At 41.0% G+C, this 18,645-nt stretch overlaps 1 protein-coding gene across 2 annotated transcripts in view; it reads right to left on the bottom strand.

Moving 5' to 3' along the window:
• Positions 1-164: 164 nt before the first annotated feature.
• tmem117 (transmembrane protein 117) overlaps positions 165-18,645 on the bottom strand; it is a 46,827-nt gene continuing 28,346 nt past the window's right edge. For both annotated transcript variants that reach the window (XM_026175368.2, XM_026175369.2), the window contains exons 4-8: positions 16,193-16,292; positions 10,849-10,946; positions 9,068-9,227; positions 3,978-4,107; positions 165-2,941 (exon numbers count right to left, since the gene is read on the bottom strand). In XM_026175368.2, the coding sequence (XP_026031153.1) occupies positions 2,280-2,941; positions 3,978-4,107; positions 9,068-9,227; positions 10,849-10,946; positions 16,193-16,292 (1,150 nt within the window). In that variant the 3' untranslated portion in view covers positions 165-2,279. The remainder of the gene's footprint in view (positions 2,942-3,977; positions 4,108-9,067; positions 9,228-10,848; positions 10,947-16,192; positions 16,293-18,645) is intronic.

Consider the following 18,645-nt stretch of genomic DNA (forward strand, 5'->3'; position numbering starts at 1 on the left):
CATTAATTGGGTCAGCAGATGCAAGAAGCTTGACCTGCACTGTTGCTTGGCAACTATACTTCCCAAGCATATAGAAAAACTGAAAAGCAGAACTTAACTTGCGAGTTACTTATCGAGATCAGCAACCTTGTTCAAAAAGAATTAAGGAAAGTGGTCAAGCGATACAGAATGTAAAAAATGTATTAATTTATTGGTAGCACAAGGTTCAACAGTAGTACAGTACACTGTGGAAACACAAAACAATCCCCTTTGCTTCAAAAAACAGAGAGGAACTTGTAGGAATTGTCAGTTATGCAGCACAACACAATGAAAACAGTCCGAACAAGACAAAGGCCTCACTTTTAACCCAAACAATTACAGCTGCATTCCAAACATATTAGAGCCCCTTCATGTCCAAAGAGGTTCTGCCCTTTGGTAAAACACTAATATCTAATGTCTTCACAGAGCTTTAATGTATAAAAGGATAATTACTAAACCAAAAGCTGCAAACCAATTATGCTGAATAAATTGACCTCTTCACAGAATGGCCTTTGTTGAAAAGAAGTGTAGCAGCAAACACCTACACACTTCACATGTGTCTGCACACACACACACACACACACGGACTGTTAAGTATAAAACATCATGTACAGACACAAGTGGACATCTCTCTCTCTCGCTCTGCTTCCAGTTCACACACACAAAAAGACAAATGCAGAAAACTCCACTGTGTAATGTTCTACCAGAACAGGACCTCAACCTTAAATAAAAGACATTTTAATTGTTTTTGTCATTTCAAAAATTAAAGATAAAAAAAATTTAACGATAATCCATTAATGTGAATGTAATTATATTAATTTGTACTGCAGATAAGTTTACAAAATGTAAGAAATCTGGTCATATTCTGTTACATGATGACTGCTGTGCCTTTCATTGGCAAACAAAGCAGACTATTTGAGAAATATCATATAGATATATGTCATAGTTTCTTATTTCTGCAGCCACAGTGTAATATTGTGCATTATATATCAATGCAGAGTACAACAAGAGCACATGCTATCTTGCGTTGTCTCGGTGCGTACATGTCTTTGTCTCAAATCATCACATTTTCTTGCAAATATGTTCAAAATACTGCATGATTGAGCATCTTTGGTCAAAAGCATGAGCAAGTTCATTATATAATTAACAACAAACTTAATTTAGATGGTTATTTTATTGTATAAAAAAACAAAAAAGAACATGTTTTTGGACCAAACACCCCCCAAACTTAGGTGTACAAACACTTTTACACATTAAAGCCAGTTTAAGCTAAAATGCTGCAGCTTTTAGTTATGTTTGAAATGAGGGTTTCTTTTACAGTAGGATAATGCACCTTTTCTTTCATGCAATAAAACAGGAAAGAAAATCTGCTTTTACAACCATTAGCTTTACATAAAGAAGCCCTGAGCTTTGGAGAAGTCACCGCTGCACTTCAATGGTTTACATTTATGTTTATGCCAAGGGCAAAAACCACCTTTTCTCCCTCTGTTGGTATTCAGTAAAGGTGCAGCAGCCGCATAAGCAATCATGAGGTGGCTTGCTGCTTAGCTATTTGATCTCTGCTGATTGCATTTATTATCTTTGCAACTAAAATCAAGTGAGGGTAAATGAGGAGGTCGTCACCGTACACCGATGGTCATAAACACAATTAAAACGTAGTAAGAGTGACATCGCATGAGAATAAATTAAAATGATAACGTTTCAGGATCAAATGAGGTAACATGATGTCGATATGATAAGAGCATACAGTATGTCAGACATTAGTAAAGCAGATCCGGATGGTCACACAGGCTGTTTAGAATATGCTTTGCGTATCTGAATATGTGAAATATCAAGGCACTGCTGTAGTTATAACACTGTTTTGAAACAATAAAACTCCACTAACCAAAGGTCACATCTGTAGAAATAGTTCTCTGTTACAGGCACCCGTTAGTGTACCTTGACAAAATTGAATTAGGAAAATGTAAAATCCAAGGTAGCACCTGGTCAGTTGAGGTTTGGCAATGGATCTGCTATGTATCAGAATTGGTGCCATTTAAAGACTTTTAAAATGCTTTTGGTACAAAAATATATTAATATGACTGGAACAGCCATCAAGGTTAGGCTAGGTAAATAACACTCTGTCCTTCACTTGAAGAACTGTGTTAAAGATCCTCCTCTGACATCTCGTGCTGTCCTGAATAAACATGCTCGAGTTGTTTACCATTGATCATGTTGGTTCCAACCTGTCTGCAGGTGCAAAGTTTCAGAGGTTCGTCAAGTCACGGGGAGAATTTGTGAACATCGAAAGAGACTGCCGGTTCATCCTGCTCCGTGCTGTCGATCACAATGCTCGGATGTGTCTCTTGGGTTTCCATGGAAATCGTAGAGTTCGTAGAGGGTGTCGCTCCAAAGTGCGGCCCATCCACCGACAGAAGCATCGGCGTTCCCGATCGTTTGAGGCTATCGGTCATAGTGACATGTGTCTCCTCTGGCGTCGCGCCCATCTCCTTGCTGTACTCGGATGGCGACTTCCTCTTTATCCTCTCGTAACTCTTGTCTGGATTTTCTGTGAAGGTCTCGCTGTCCTGAAATCGACCAAACAGCCAGATGAAAAACCCAAAGAGTACGAACGCCACTAGGCTCGGAATAAAGGCCAGGCATTTCACATCCAAGCTGGCTCCAATGTAGCGGCTGTGGAGGAACATGTCCCGCTCCACGTAGGTTAAGTTGGTCCTAGGGTCAACGTTGGTGGAGCGCCACTCGTAGGTGAGTGTGCTGTGATTGAAGTCCTTGAGGGTTTCTGGCTCCTCCACTGTGAAGATCTTCTCACCAGGCCCAACATACTGCCCATATTCATAGGGCTTATAGAAGATCTGGTTCTTCCACATGTTAAGGTCCAAAATCAGCACGAGGAAGATGATACCATAGTTGAACCACTTACCTGCAATGAGAATTTCAACTTGGATTAGACCAGGCTTATATTTGAAAGCTAAGTAGCATGCACGCACTGTAAAGATGATTTAAAGCATATCCTCAACGATGTACCACACAAGCCTCCACTAAACATGGCTAAGCGGGCAGAGTCCATAGATGGATATGCTGTCACATTCATTAATCAGAAATTCCTCTCATTTTGCATGCAGATAGAGGTGGTAGCTCCTCCACGGTATCTCCTAACAAGATCACTATATTACCATGAGACAGCCCACACCACCACTGCCCAGGTTGTCTGATAGCAGGCAGATGTCGCCCCTGGTATATGTGACACTACTCCCTACCTTTCCCCGAGATATGATGCTAATAAGCTTTCAGTTAAACCAATCACGCCGCACCGGAGCCATTTCCATAATGCTTAATGGATATGCAATGCATTAAGGTTAACAACCTTCTGCGAACCACTGAGCCTTTGAACAGTTTAACATTTAGCTCAGGAACACTGGTTCGCCTCCCCTTGATAGTCATGACAGGCCGTGTTCATGTGGCAGAACCAAATAGAGAAACCAGTAGGACGGTTTTAAATGGGAAATACACTCATTTGCAGAGAACATTAAAGAGGCCGAGATGCGAGAGATGATGAGGGAAGCATCTCGCACATCAGGGAGGAACGCGAGGAACAGGAAACACAATCGAAGCGGCGTTGGCACCTGCTTTCCACAGAAACTACACATGTATTATAAATGGTTGCTTGTGGTTTAACCAACAAACACTTCCCCAAAGAAAGAAAGGAGTGGAAAAGTAGAGCAGCCACAGCACTTTTTTATTTTAAGTATTCACAATTCAAAAATAGGGCAAATTTATGTCTCCCTCATGGACATTTTCATTTCTTTCTGCTGCCTAATCCATTTCCAACAGCTGTAAAAAAATTAAAAAAAAAAAATAGAAAAAAAAAAACAAAAACAAACAAACAGAGGTTCTCATTAAAAAAAAACAATGAAATAACCCCGTTCTTTGTCCGGAGGACCTGTATCTGAGTGTACCTGTGATATGAATGTGGTACTCCTCTTTAAAGATGCGCTTGCAGACAGGAAGCTTAACCTTCACATGTGTTGTAGACATTCCTGGCAGATTCATATCCAGGTCACCCATGAAGTGAGGGAACTCCCAGTCCTAAAACACGCACAAATACAACAGGTTTTGAAAATTTAGCTCGCAATTGTGATGCTGCCACCCATCTGAATACACTGAAGTGACCAATGTCAGCTCTGCATCATAGTTTATTGGATGCTGAACACTTCACAGAAGGCTTCAATATTAGCTAATATTAAGACTCAGTGGAGTCTCTTCATAAACTGACTGGAGGTTAAACGTGGTGCCAGCTACTGGAGACGGCAGACGAATCTGTGTGTTTACACGCATGTGGTGTGTACTCATGTGCCTGTGCACATGGGATTTCACCAGATTAAAAAAATATATATATATATATCAGCAGGCAGCTCAACATCAGCATCTTCCTCTGCCCCCGTGGTGTCACTTTTCTTTTTTGCAAATATGTAGTTTTATTGGGTGGCTAGTAGGTTTTTAGTGAAACTATTCACTATTCATACACAAAACATGATTCATTTATTAGGTGAAAAAAGTATTATTTCTTATTTTTTTTGAAAATGGAAAACTGTCAGTTCTACAGAGTCCTACAGCTTTGCATTTTTAAACCAGTGAAGTACTGAAGAACTTTTTTAGATTAGATTTTATTTTTTTTAATCAAAATTTAACTGAATTCTAATTAATAAACAATATACACTCATCAGCCACTTTATTAGGTGCACACTGCTAGAGCTGGGTTAGACCTCTTTTGCCTTTAGAACTTCATTAGTTCTTCATGGCATAGATTTAACAAGGTGCTGGAAAGACTCCTCTGAGATTTTGGTCCGTATTAACATGACAACTTGAGCAGCTGTCAAATCTGTTACACCTGCGGATTTGACAAGCGCACAGGTATTCAGTTGGATTGAGATACGGCGATTGTGGAGGCCATTTAAGTGCACTGAACTCACCATCATGTTTAAGGCTATGTTCACACTGCAGATCTTAATGCTCAATTCCGATTTTTGGATCAAATCCGATTTTTTTGTCTAGTTGTTCACACTACAGATAAAATGTGTCAGCAAACACGCTCCAGTGTGAACCCTCAAAGTGGCCCGCATGAGCAAAAGGAGAAATCACACACAACGTGCTCTGTTTAGACCCAGAGCAAACACTATTGTTTGACTGATGGCCCTTAATATAAAGACACTTTTTGGACTTTACGTTTCCCAATTTTGCTTTAAGTTGTAAAGTTGTTTTGTTATTTACATATGGCCTAATAATCATTCTTATTGCTGTTTTAGAGAGGAGTGGTGCTTCATTTTTCCATCTCCCTAGTGAGTGTGGACGCTTCATCTCTTTGCTCTTTAAACGCTTTGCTTCTTTTATTGATTTTTATGCTGATTTTTTCCCTTTTTTCCGTATGAGCTTCAGTTTCACTAACATCTACACGGGATGGCCAGGAAGCGTCCGCGATGTCTTCTCCGGCGCTGATTATTGGCGTCTGTCTTGTGTCAGTGACGTAAAAAACAGATTTAATGCGACATGACCATTCAAACAGCAGTCGCTTTAAAACATCAAATCATCGGATTTGAAAATATCAGATTTGTGCTGTTCACATGATCGGATATGGGTCGCATAGGATCAAAAAAGTCGGATTTGATGCGCTTTCGCCTGCAGTGTGAACGTAGCCCAAGAAACCAGTTTGAAATGATTCATGTGTTACCCTGGTGGAGGCAGCCATCAGATGGGTACACTGTGATCATGAAGGGGTGGATATGGTCAGCAACAATACAGCTAGGCTTTGGCATATAAATGATGCTCAACTGGAACTAAGGGGCTCAGTCCATCCATCCATCCATCTTCTACCACTTATCTAGGTTAAGGTCAAGGGGGCAAGCCCAGACTTCCTACCTCTTCCAGCTCACCTGGGTGGACACCAGGTTGTTCCCAAGCCAGCCAAGACATAATCTCTCCAGCAAATTCAGAGACCTCCTCCCAGTTGGAGCCTGAAACACCTTGCCTTTGAGGTGTCCAGGAGGCATCAGATGCCCAAACCCCCTCAGCTGGCTCCTTTCCCTCCTTGAATTATCAGGGAGTCCTAAAACTCCTTGATAATTCAAGGAGGTGGTTTGTATGTTTCAGTGATCCCAGGAGCTTTTATGTCAGAGGAAATTTTTCCCTGCTAAGGTCTCCTAGATACAAGGCAAGAAGACATTTAGGATCGCCTCTATCCTAATGCTGAAGAATCAGGACCAGGCAATATTTTTCCAATTTTAGTGAGCCTGTATGAACTGCAGCCTCAGTTTCCTGTTCTTAGCTGACGGGATTGGCTCCTGATCCGGTTTTCTGCTGCTAGAGACCGTCTGCTTGAAGAGCATATTGTGCATTCAAAGAGGCTCTTCTGCTCATCTTGGTCATAACTAGTGGTTATTTGAATTACTGTTGCCTTCCTGACAGTTCAGAGCATTACATTCCATGTAAACCCTAGAGATGATTGTGGGAAAATCCCAGTAGATCACCAATTTGCAGGTCACCACCATCTGGAACAAACAGCCACACAACATTCAAAGTCTTTTAAAATCCCCTTTCTTCCCCATTTTGATTCTCGCTTTAAACTTCATCTTGACCATGTCTAAATACCTGAACGCAGTAGGCTTCTGCCAACCATTGAACAAGTGTCCCTAATGAAGTGGGCAGTGAGCAAAAATTTGCTTTTGTTATCAAAAAATTAAAGATCAAGTAATTTTTTTAAAGTAAAATCTAACCTAACAGTGAATACAGAGCCTTAAATTGTTACTGTCTGCTGTTCTGCTGCTGGAGACGATTCCTACTGTATGTCCGTGTTACGACACCATTTTAAAATGTATTTAAATATTTCTGTAATGAGTTACTTAAGATTATGAAAAGCATGGCATTAAAATGATTATAAACACAGATGAAACTAATGAAAGTCACACAGAGAGACAGAGAGAGGAAAATGTTATGAAACAGTTTCTTTCTGCTGAGCTGACTTAATCATTTTGCAAATTAGCTTTTGTCATCACTATTAGAGGGGAAAAAAACAAGGCACACATAATTTCAGATTAGCTCCATTTCCATTTGATTCTGTTATTTGCACAGAGCTTCTTGCTCTGCACGAAATTAACACATCTGAATTCACTACGTCCTCATGTGATCCAAGGTCTCCTGTGCCAATATCTATGAACAGAACAGCAAAACAATTTGACGAGAGCCCCTTGGATATTAATTAAGTCCTCCACTTTGCTTCCGTAGCTGCTGTATCGGTTGCCGTAGCACTTGCAGGCATGGCATTTAAACATTCCTACCACAAAATAATGAGTCTCTACAACAAATACAGGTAGAGTAAACTGGCAGGGTGTATCAACATCTTTCACATATGTAAATATGTATATACAGAAATCTGACATTTGGTTGCCAAAGAAAACCCAAAACAGCAAAAAGCCACAATTATATAAAAAATAATAATAATAAAAAAAGAAGATAAAACCCTGCTCAGAGGCAAATCCAGACAGGTCATTAATTGGAGCATTAATTAGCATGAGAACAAAATCACCCATCTTTTCTCATGGAGGCGTGAGATTAACTATGGCACAGATCCAGGATAGAGGCGAATGAAGCTGTTGGGAGGGCTGCGGCGGATGAATTTTTATTGACCGAAGGAATGTAGTGACGGCCGCCGGTGCGAGAGCCCTGTAACGGCACAAGCTAACTTGACCCATAAATAATTGCAGTAAATGTGCTTGCTGTACACCGCGCAGAAAATGAGCGGAGGCCTGTCGTAAACAAATCACTGCGAGCCGGGAATGATAAACAGCCAAGTTACAGTGAGTGAGCGTGAGCGAGAGAGTCGAGGGTCCAGAAACGGAGATGTCAAACACATCGTCCGGGAGTCGGTCAAGGAAGGCGAAAAAGCTGGCCTCAGCGAGACGCGAGGATGTTTGGGAGGAAACGCTTGCACAGTGTAAGATCAGCTACTGCTTTAAATCTGCATAATCACAATAATTGTGAGGAAAAGACCACAGCGTGAAGTAATTACTGGCTTGAGCAGCAAAAAGCCCTTCTTAAAATAATGAACCGTTTCAATAAATAAGTCTAGAAATCACTTTTAGTGTTACAGTTGTTCTAATACACAATACCAAGGGAATAATAATGGCGTCGGTGCCAGGATTCTGTGGAGTGAGGTATTTATAACACTGAAAAATGTCCTCCCATACATTTGCTGGCTCCTTATAATTACCATAATAAACAGAGTGGAAATATATGTTTAGGGGATACGAGATATTGGTATTGTAGGACGTCCTCTAATACCTGCTAACGAGCTCCAGTGAAATATGTTCATTAAACATTGGGAGGCGCTTTGCTGAATTAGGCTCAAGAAGCTCTGAGCAAATAGATGATTGGCCTGTGGTTCAGGCGCATGGTTAGCAGTGTGGGGGAAAACAAAAATCTCACAATCTTTCTCCTAAGCACACAGTATGTGTTTTTGGGGTTTTTTTCCCCCCAGACAAGCACATTTGCATATTCATGAGTGACTGACACAGGCTTTATTGATGTTCACTCTCCTGTGAGAGAGAGAAGACATTGGGTTGGGGGCGGTGGGGGAAGTGGGGACTCCAATCTTGTGAGTCATCATTAAACAAAATAAACTCGTCTCTAGGCTCATAGGGAGGTCTGGGAAACATGATGAAGACAGTAAAAGAGATTTTTTTAAAAAGTCAATAATTTATATTTAACACCACACCACACCTCTCTGTTTGTATCTTCGTATATAAACAGATATACGTGTGTTTGTGTGTGTGTGTAAGTTTGTGTCCGTGCCAGCTGAGAGGGATCAACCGCCCTCGCACTGCTTTGTGCCGCAGTGCCCCATTGATGAATAGGAAGGAAAAAGGGGGAGGCAGAGGACCTGGCAAGGTAGGTAATAGAGTAAGCCAAGAGACATCCCAGCTTGCTTCTTTCTTTCTTTCTTTCTTTCTTTCTTTCTTTCTCCCCCCCTTAAATTGGCCCCATGGGGCTGATCTACCTGCATAACAATGAGAAGGTCAAAGACCAAGATGAAGGAAGCTAGGAAGGCTCTGGAGACCTCATCACTGGGCAGGAAGCCTCGGTTCAGGTTGTCCCAGCTGATCCAGTCGGTACTGATGACCAGAACCACTACTGATGTCAGAGAGATGAGTACTGTCCTGCAGCACAGGAGAGAAGAGGAGCATGATAACAAGCATTAAACTTGAGAAAAAAAAGAACATCTAAATATTTTTTCTAAATTTCAGCCTAGATAGGTGCACAGTTAGCATCACATATCTCAGAACACAAACAACAGGTACGACAGCTACAAGAGAAGATCAATCTTGCACTGTTCGGTCTCTCTTCATGGACTCAATAATGCATTGAACCACACTCTTTTACCAAGATTTGACAAATAGCGTGAGTTTCCAGGAAGATGAATGTGCATAGACAATAACTGTGTCTGTTTGTGGATGCAGAGACAATGTAATTCAAAACTCTGCTGCATACATATTTCCATGCATTTACATATTTAACATGAGCCAAAATATCACTTACCTAGAGAGGGCTTTTTGGGGTTTTTTTGCATTCTTTAACACTTCCCGCATTTCGTTCATGTCACACTGGGATTACTCTGCATTCAGTGTTCACTGAAAAATTTCTCAGCCATGTGAAGAGAGGCAATGTGACTTAGTATTATTCTCCACTGTGTATTTTGTCTCAATGTCACCCAGCGATTATTGTGCAGTTGTGTGCATTCTCACACCACACATCGGTTGGCTGCATTGCAGATAGTGACTGCCAGCTCATATCCCATTTCAGCTGTTTGAGAGATAAATTTTGAGGGGTTTTATTATTCCACAAGCGGCATTCCCTTCCCTCAGCACAGACGACTTTTGGCGCTGTCCTTTACAATTTGCAACGGCCCTTCAGCACATATTGACAAGACATATCCAGCGACGCATTTATCAATCACATTTCAAGCGCTGAATTTCAAACGATAGCCCATCAAATCTGGCATTGATTGTGACACGGATAGCTGAGGCATCCATCAATATAATGAAGGGCTGCAGAAAAGTCGCCGAACAGTTCGTCCGCCTGCATTCTAATTGCAGGTGAATCAATTCGGCGAAAAGGAAATGTTAAAACGCTGCGGCCAAATTCGCTTTGAAGTTTAAGATGTCTCGAGCTCTCTGTGTTCCTATTAACTAGATGTCAGACCTGTTTCAGTTTTTTTCACTTTTTTACAATGACCCCGAGATGAACCGCTGCAGAAGCTTTTACGTGAAATATCTGAATGACACGCTATGTCAAACTATCTGACAGCACCAAAGGACTTTTGTGAATGAATGCCGCTGGGACCGTGCAGCGGTGGTGTAGTGCATCTAAACAGGGAGTGGTTCTACTTGTCTGCTGAGTAAAGCTCGCATCAGACATGGTTTGCAGCATTTGTTTAGCACTTATTTCAGGGTCACAGCTTGTGGTATGAGTAAGTAAAAGCCGGGGCTATGGTTTGCCTGGAGACCTCGCTGTGTCCATTGATTTTCAGCCTGTTCTTCTAATTAAAGGTGCTGACACTGAGTGAGGGATGATTAACATGGCTATTGACTGTGTGTAACCCTGCAACGCGCTGAACAGATCACATAACACGCACACATGCATGTACACACTCCTATAGAGCATTACAGGAAGACGTAGTATAATTCAAAGCTTGAGGAAATATTGATATCTTATGTGCATGCAGGTAAAGAAAAGCACAGTCTAACAGACATTCTATTTCAGTGTAAGAAAATGACATACCAGAAGAGGACGATCCTGTTGTTGCCTTGTTTCCAGAACCTTCTGGCAGCTTTGCCCCAGTCTGGGTAGTGCTGATCCTGGAGCATCATGTCTGTCACCTGTAGAAAGTAAAATAATGTAATAGTTCTCTGTGTGGGTTGGAGGAGAGTTGTTACCCTAACTGAGGAAGTTCAAGTGTCTTGAAATCTAGTTCACAAGTTACGGGCAGGCGATGCATGAGATTGACCTGTAGATTGGCCCACTGCCCGCAGTAATGCAGGCACTCGGCCCTGTTTTCACCGCAGCGGTGAAAACAGGGCTGAGCCAGAAGCTTTTGATTCACCAGTCCATCTACATTCCTACCCTCACACCAACTCTGGATGGTGACCGGAGGAACAAGGTCACGGATAAAAGTGACATAAATTTCCTCTGTAAAATGGCTCAGCTCAGGTTTACAGTGAGAATATCAGAGCAGAATCACTGCTCCTTTGCATCAAAAGGAAGCAGCTGAAGTGGTGTGGGCATCTCATCAGGATCATTCATGAATGCCTCCCTTTGGAGGAGATGCCGGGACAGAACTGTGTGTCTCATCTAGCCTTTGAGTGCCTCTGGGTCCTCTAGGATTAAAATGGCAAACACAATGATGTCAGGATTAAAATACTTAGGCTTCTGCCACTGCAACCCAACTTCTGATAAGCAGAAGAAACTGTCTGAATGGAGTTAGTGAGCAAACTGTCAAAAAAGTTACTGCATCCATCCATCTTCTTCCGCTTATCTGGGTCTGCATCATGGGGGCCTCCGTCTAAGCAAAGAAGCCCACACCTCCCTCTCCACAGCCACCTATTCCAGCTCATCCAGAAGGACACTGGGGCCTTCCCAAAGCCAGGTCTACCAGAGGGCAGGCCCATGTTGCTTCTTCAGACTACATCTGGCTGAGCCCTGTCGACTAAGACCGAACCACCAGGTGCTCTAACTGTGCCCCTCCCTAAGGCTGGCTCCGTGGTTGGGCCCTGGTAACCCTGCCCCAGGCAGGGTAGTCATTTCCCATAGGTTCTCTTCAGAGGAGCATGGATAGATACAGCAAATGAAACCCAAGTGTTAATTGAAAATTTCAGAGGAGGATCGTAAAGATTTTTATATTTTTTTGTTGATGAAGGCAGGCTACCTGTTTCCCTAATGATTTGGGCTAACCACCTTCTAGATGTAGCTACATATGTAATGTACTAGAAAGCCATAAAAGTAATATGAATCATTTCAAAGTCAAAGGGAAACTTTGACTATGTCGTCTAAATTTTTGGGTGGTGCATAAATCTCTTATATCTTATTAGTGTTTTTGAAACATATTTCTTTAGCAATCATAGATGTGTACACGTCAATATGACTCAAAAAGTGTGCTATATAAATGCCAGTCCATTTAGATAATGTTCAAGTGTTGCCATATTACGTGTGCAAACATTCTCAACAAACAATAAGAAACAAAGTATTAGCATTTCTTACTTAAAAGTTTCCATCTAGTGGAAATCATAATCAAACCATCTGGTTTATCAGGACATTTCAATTATACATATGCTAACTACTGTATATGCTAAACAAATAACAATGCTGCATGCTGCTCCAGAGTTACAAACTTACAGTGAAGGACATAATTCTGCCTCCTAAATATACATGTATGCGTGTACATGACTCTGTGCCCATAAATCTATGTTATTTGCAGACACTCCTTAACTCAACTCGTCATGTGTATAAAGGATCAATTTGTTCCTTTCCAACCTTTCCACCACCATGGGCAAGAGCAAAGAGCTGTCGAAGGACATCAGGGACAAGACTGTAGACCTGCACGAGGCTGGAATGAGCTACAAGACCATCGGCAAGAGGTTTTGTGAGAAGGTGACAACGGTTGGTTTGATTATTTAGAAATGAAAGATAGTGATTGATGGAACACCATCAATCGCCCTCAGTCTGGAGTTCCATGCAAGATCTTGCATCATGGGGTGAGAATGATCCTTAAAAAGGTGGTGGATCATCTCAAAACCACACAGGAGGAGCTTGTTAATAATCTGAAGGCAGTTAGCGGTTACACAGTCACCAAGAAGACTGTTGCTAACACAACACTGTGATGGATTGACATCTTGCAGTGCCTGAAAGGTCCCCCTGTTCAAGAAGGCACATGTGCAGGCCTGTCTTAAGTTTGCAGAACATTCAAACAATGCAGAGAAGGTTTGGGAGAAAGTCCTATGGTCAGATGAAACCTAATTTGCTCTATCAACTTGACCTGCTGTATTTGGAGAAAGAGAAATGCCAAGTATGACCCAAAGATTACCATCCCCACCATCAAACACAGGGGAGGACCACTATGCTTTGGGCTGACTTCATGTCATGTACCATAAAAACTTGGACAAGAACCTCCTTCCCTCAGCCAGAACACTGAGGATGTCAATGTGTCTTCCAGCATGACAATGACCTAAAACATACCACCCGGGCAACAAATGAGACTAAAGAAGAACCACATTAAAGTCACTGAGTGGCCTAACCATTCTCCACTCCTCAATAGAAAATCTATGGAGGGAGATTTGAGTTGCCAAGCAGCAGCCAAGAAACCGAAAGGATTTAGAGAGTTTCTGCAAAGAGGAGTGAGTCTAAATTCCTCCTAAGACGAGAGTCAACCTTGTGACCAACTACAGAAAGTATCTTACTCCTCTGCTGCCAAAAAGGGTTTCTCAACTAAGTACTAAGTCATGGAAGGAATCAAACACTTATTTCACTCAGTGACGAGCAAATCAGTGTGTAACTTTTCTGTAATGGATTTTTTTCCTGGATTTTTGTTTAATATTCTCTCTTAATTAAAATGAAAGCACCATAAAAATTAAAAAAATAATAAGTCTCTAACTGTGCAAACTTACAAATTTGGCAGCTGATTAAATGCTTATTTCCCTAAACTGTATGACATGTTACTCTACAGGTATACAGTTTTGAATACTGAACAGATATAAAGTTGTGAATACTGAATGATTCATACTGAATAGCATTCCATTGTTGATTTACCACTAATGACTATGTGATTACCTTGAAACATACTCGCTTCTTTCAGTATTAATGTTGTGCTTCCAACAGCTAGGGAAATTGTTTTTACGCTGTCATCCTTAATGTCATTAAAAGTCAATTACGGGAGATCTTCTTTGCACGGCTGCAGAGTTGTGTCAGAAAGCATAGCGTCTAAAGAAATTCTTTATGTGGAGCTGCTGCAGAGGCAAGGTCAATTCGTCAATAAAGCACCTCACTGCAGATAGTGTGTTGGAGAAAGAATGTGAATCAGGGAATCGATGAGATGTTTCTGGCTTTGCACCATTTCAAAAACAGACACTTCCTGTTCACTCAACCAGTAAAGCTATACTGTAAATCTGCTATGCAGAGGAGACACAGAGGTCATCTTCAAAGTGCCTCATTGAATTAATCAAATGTAAAAAAAAACAAAAAAAAACTTGGAGGGATTTTGGAATCAGCACTTCGTCTTGGCCTACCTGTGCCTCCCTGATTCACCTTCTCACTCGCTTCCTCCCCTGGCTCCCTTCTGACCACACTTTTACATTTCCCTTTCCCCTTCACCTCTGTTTCTTACCGACTACCTCCCTCCTCCTCTGCCTCCTTTTCTGTCTCTCCTTCCACCCGCTCTCTTTCTCTGCAGTATGTACTGTAGAATACTAATGTGACCGGTGAGAGAGCTTGTCAAGTTGTCTCAGCTGTGTGGATGCTGGTGTCAAAGCCCGCACTCCTCCCACCACAGGTAGTCCTGTCCCGCTGGAGCTCTCCTCCTCTTTTTATTTTGATAAATGAACAGAGGTAGGTTTCTTCTACAACACACTCTGTCCCTCCCTGTGCACCTATTGTTTCCTCTGACCCTCCTTACATCAGTCGCATGTTCCTCTGAGGGTTTGATAGCAGACTGAACTAGATTAGTGTGGAAAGCTGCATTGTAAGTGTGTGCCTTGATATGGCTGAGAGGATACACCTGACCTAGAAATTAGATTTTGGTACGTGAAGAATGGCTTCATTTGTATCTTGACCTGGTTGTAAACATGATTTATTAAATTATTATGATATGAACACAGCTAAAAGTAACCATGCTTGCAGCCATGCAAGGCTTATCAGATTAAAATTTTTTTTTTTTTTTAAACACTCATTGGGTCAAATACTTGGTCATCATTGCTGCTTAGAGGTTGCTGCTGTTAACCTTTTATTCTTAGCTCTGCACCGTCCGTCATTTGTCACAGATTTGTACAAAGTTTTAGGAAGGCTGAGTATTTAGGCTCACAATTTTTTTGTTATATTGACCAAACTTATAGTCTGGGAAGGTCTATCAGATATATGTTACCAGAATTTTGTTTGCCTTCTTCTATGATATGAAAATGATTAAATGTTTCATATCAGATATGAGAGAAAAACATTTCACTTTTATAAAATTATCAAAACCTATAAACATACTGAGTGGGTTAGTAATTCAGCATAGTGTATTTGAGCAGTGCATGATAGTCTATATTATATTAAATACTTGATGCTCATTGTTGCTGCTCAGCTAATTTATGAAGTTAGGGCTCTTTTTATTCTTAGCTCTGTACCATCAGGCAGTTGTCTCAGATACACTGTGTGGAGTGGATAAAATAAAAAAAAACAAATAAAAAAACGAAACAAAACCCAAACAATTATTATTTCTGCAGTTTATGACGCCCACGATACAGGCTAAAGGTCATTAGCTTAAGTACATGCTAATGTGAAATTAAATGCAAGCTAGTTAGCAAGCTAGCTATAAAGAGCAGCTACTCTAATGAAAAAGTTCTAAAATGTTACCAGGAAAACATTTCACAATATAATGCAGATGTTTTCACAAGAATCCCAAGTTTAGCAAGACTGAGTTTTTATTTCACTTTTTTTAATACTGACTTGCTTATGCATTTGTCTATTAGATTTTTACTATTATTTTGCTAACTGTATATTGCACTTTAATGAAGCAGGCTGAACTAAATGGTTTTCTCTTGATTAGATTTTTTTTGTATCAGGTATGAAAAAAAGAGTCATAAAATTATCAAAAAGTATTAGTATTTTAGTTATTCAGCATTTCCAATTATATTTAAACATTTTCTTAAATAAAGCTGCTATTCTTTATTAAACTGTGATCTACTATGCGTTGAAAAAAATAAAGCTTAACACAATTTCATTTAACAAATCATGGTGTTAGCATGAATAAGAGGTTTATTTTCAATCATTTCAGTCATTGTGCTTTTCATAATGCAGGGTTAAAATTTGAAGGTCTGTCTTTCTTTTCATAAAAGCTGACTTATTTAATGTGGACACGGATGAGTTCAAATCTCACCATCCAGGCAGTGACAAAATCTCCCATCCATGTCCCCACAGCAGCAATCTTCATAAAACTCTCATTCCTGATGCCCATGTATTCTGTCACCATGTGAGGCCTGTAAGGAAAGAGAGCACCAGAGTGAAAAGAACATTTAAAAAAAAAAAAAGTAGCATAAGGGTAATAAAGGCAAGCACAAAGGAAGGTGGCAAGAGGACTGACAAAAATGAGCCAAGAGGGGGAAAGAGATAAAATGGTCACTGGGCCTAAGTATCATGATGCTAGCTGTCAGAGTCAATCAATATCAATCTAATGCCGTGAAAACAATGAGTGATGGCTCTACCTTCCATAAAGCCCATAGGATTGTAAACAATTTACACCAGCGCAATGGAATTTATGCAGTATCACTACTTTCATTTGGTCCCGCAGTGTTTGGCAAATTATCCATTTGTCTGGCAAATTTGCCTAGCTGAGTGAGCTCAGTTAACATGTGTGGCAGCACAGAAGCAAAACACATACTAGGCCAAGACACGCCATTAGAGAAGCAATCTCACATGCAATAGCATCTGATAAGAAATGACATGCTTTCTTTGGAGTCCTTGTTACACCTTCATTTCTGTACAGTAGGAGAAGATGAGAAGCTTTTGTTCAGTGCTGCAAACCCACCCACCAACCCAACATGCTCGCACACCACATCACTACATTTTCTCCAGGTAATGGCTCAGGGAGGCAGGAAAAGTGGGTCAGTCGCCTCGTATATGGGACTTGCAAGGGAGAGGAGGAGGAGAACAGAGGGGAGCGAGGAGGCCTGTTTGATCTCCTGGCAGGCAGTTGTCTTAGAAACTGAGCAGGTGGGCGCCCATCACCTCCCCCTGCAGCCTCCTCTCACCCCCGACAGGTCACACTCATGAATATAATAGATGGCAGTGGATAGGGCTCTGGCTGTGCTTTCAAGGGGTCGTATTTGAAGTCAATGGTTCAATTTCTCTTTGTTTTCTCCAGTTATTTTCTGGCCACATTAAAACACCAATGAAAATATTTTCTATAGCGCTGAAGCTTCGGAAAAAGAAAAAGAAAATCTAGTAGTTTATTTCAGTGCATGTTTCGCCATAATGCTTCATTTTCATGTTCACTTTGTAAATGAGCTGTTGTCACACAAGTCGAATCAATCGGACAAAAAGCCGCAGAAGGCAAGCCATTCAAGATATTACGGGTAGGAATTAGTTTTAATTAAAGCTAATTGCTCATGCTTTTCATGCTATGGGAGTGCAGATCTAAAGCACAATAAAGGTTCATAGGCAATACAAAGCAATTATGATTAATTGTAGTGCACTAGGGACCCAAATGCCAACCGTTCTTAACTACCTGCTTACTCCAACTATGCATGACATATCCTTCCCTGGAACGAAGCAGCATAAATCATATGTCATCAATGCAGCATGCATTTAACGGATTTGACAGGATTTTATTGACGAAAATGTGCAGCATTGCAGGTGACGTATTGCTTCACTTAAGGCCGCAAATAAAACGGCCTTGATTGGAATGGCGATTTATATCTGCATTAAGTCGGTTAGACATTCAGTGGCTTGGCACGGCTCCAGTTGCCAAGGAGATCCCATTGGGAGTCATTTACCCGCAGCGAAATTCTAATCGATACTTCTGGAAATGCTGTCTGGCACCACATGGTAGGTTTTAAATCTAAAAAACTACCCTGCTGCCAACCCCTGCCCTTCTCACATATTTAATTGAGCAAATGTTACCCCTGCACTGAAGTAGGTTTTTTTTTTTCCCTTTTCTTGCAGAGCACCTATGATGAGTTTGGGGACTCTTCGCACTGCATGATCAGAGGCAGAACTCTCTGACTTATTCATGCTGACTGAAAATTTAATGGCCTTTAGAGCCGGATGACCTAATGAGAGAATTCAGTGTAGTGGAACATCAGTACAGTAGCACCATGAATAATCAGCCCTAAAATGGCTCCCGTGGCTTAATCGCAGAGCCAGTTGCAATGTCAGTGCCAGCACGGCCGGCTCAGCCAGTTTTGACCCTCTGAGGAATGTTATCAGGTTTCCCACACTTGTTCAGACATAATATTCAAGGACATTTCAATGCCTTTCTATCAGTCTTGTCCCATCGCATGCAAGAAATTACAATTTTGTGCTACAGAGGTTAAAGACTTACAAAGTTTGAGGAGTTTGGGTGTTACCCCTGTTTGACATTAACCAGACCATTTCAACTGTTGCACTAGTGCTGCCATCTGCAAAATATTTCGTTCCCCCCCTTTGGTGCCAAGAAATCTCACTTTTTTTACTTCTTAAAGTCTCTAGAGATACGTTTCTGGGTTTAGCTGTCACTGTCACTCAAGTTCACATCACATTATTTATGTTCTATTACGTGCTTAGATTTTTACTTACTTTCCTTTAAAATGTTTTTTTTAATAATAATAATAATAATAATAATGGATACTTTAT

Source organism: Astatotilapia calliptera, chromosome 7 (assembly GCF_964374335.1).
Source record: "Astatotilapia calliptera chromosome 7, fAstCal68.1, whole genome shotgun sequence".
In the NCBI taxonomy this organism is placed as follows: domain Eukaryota; kingdom Metazoa; phylum Chordata; class Actinopteri; order Cichliformes; family Cichlidae; genus Astatotilapia; species Astatotilapia calliptera.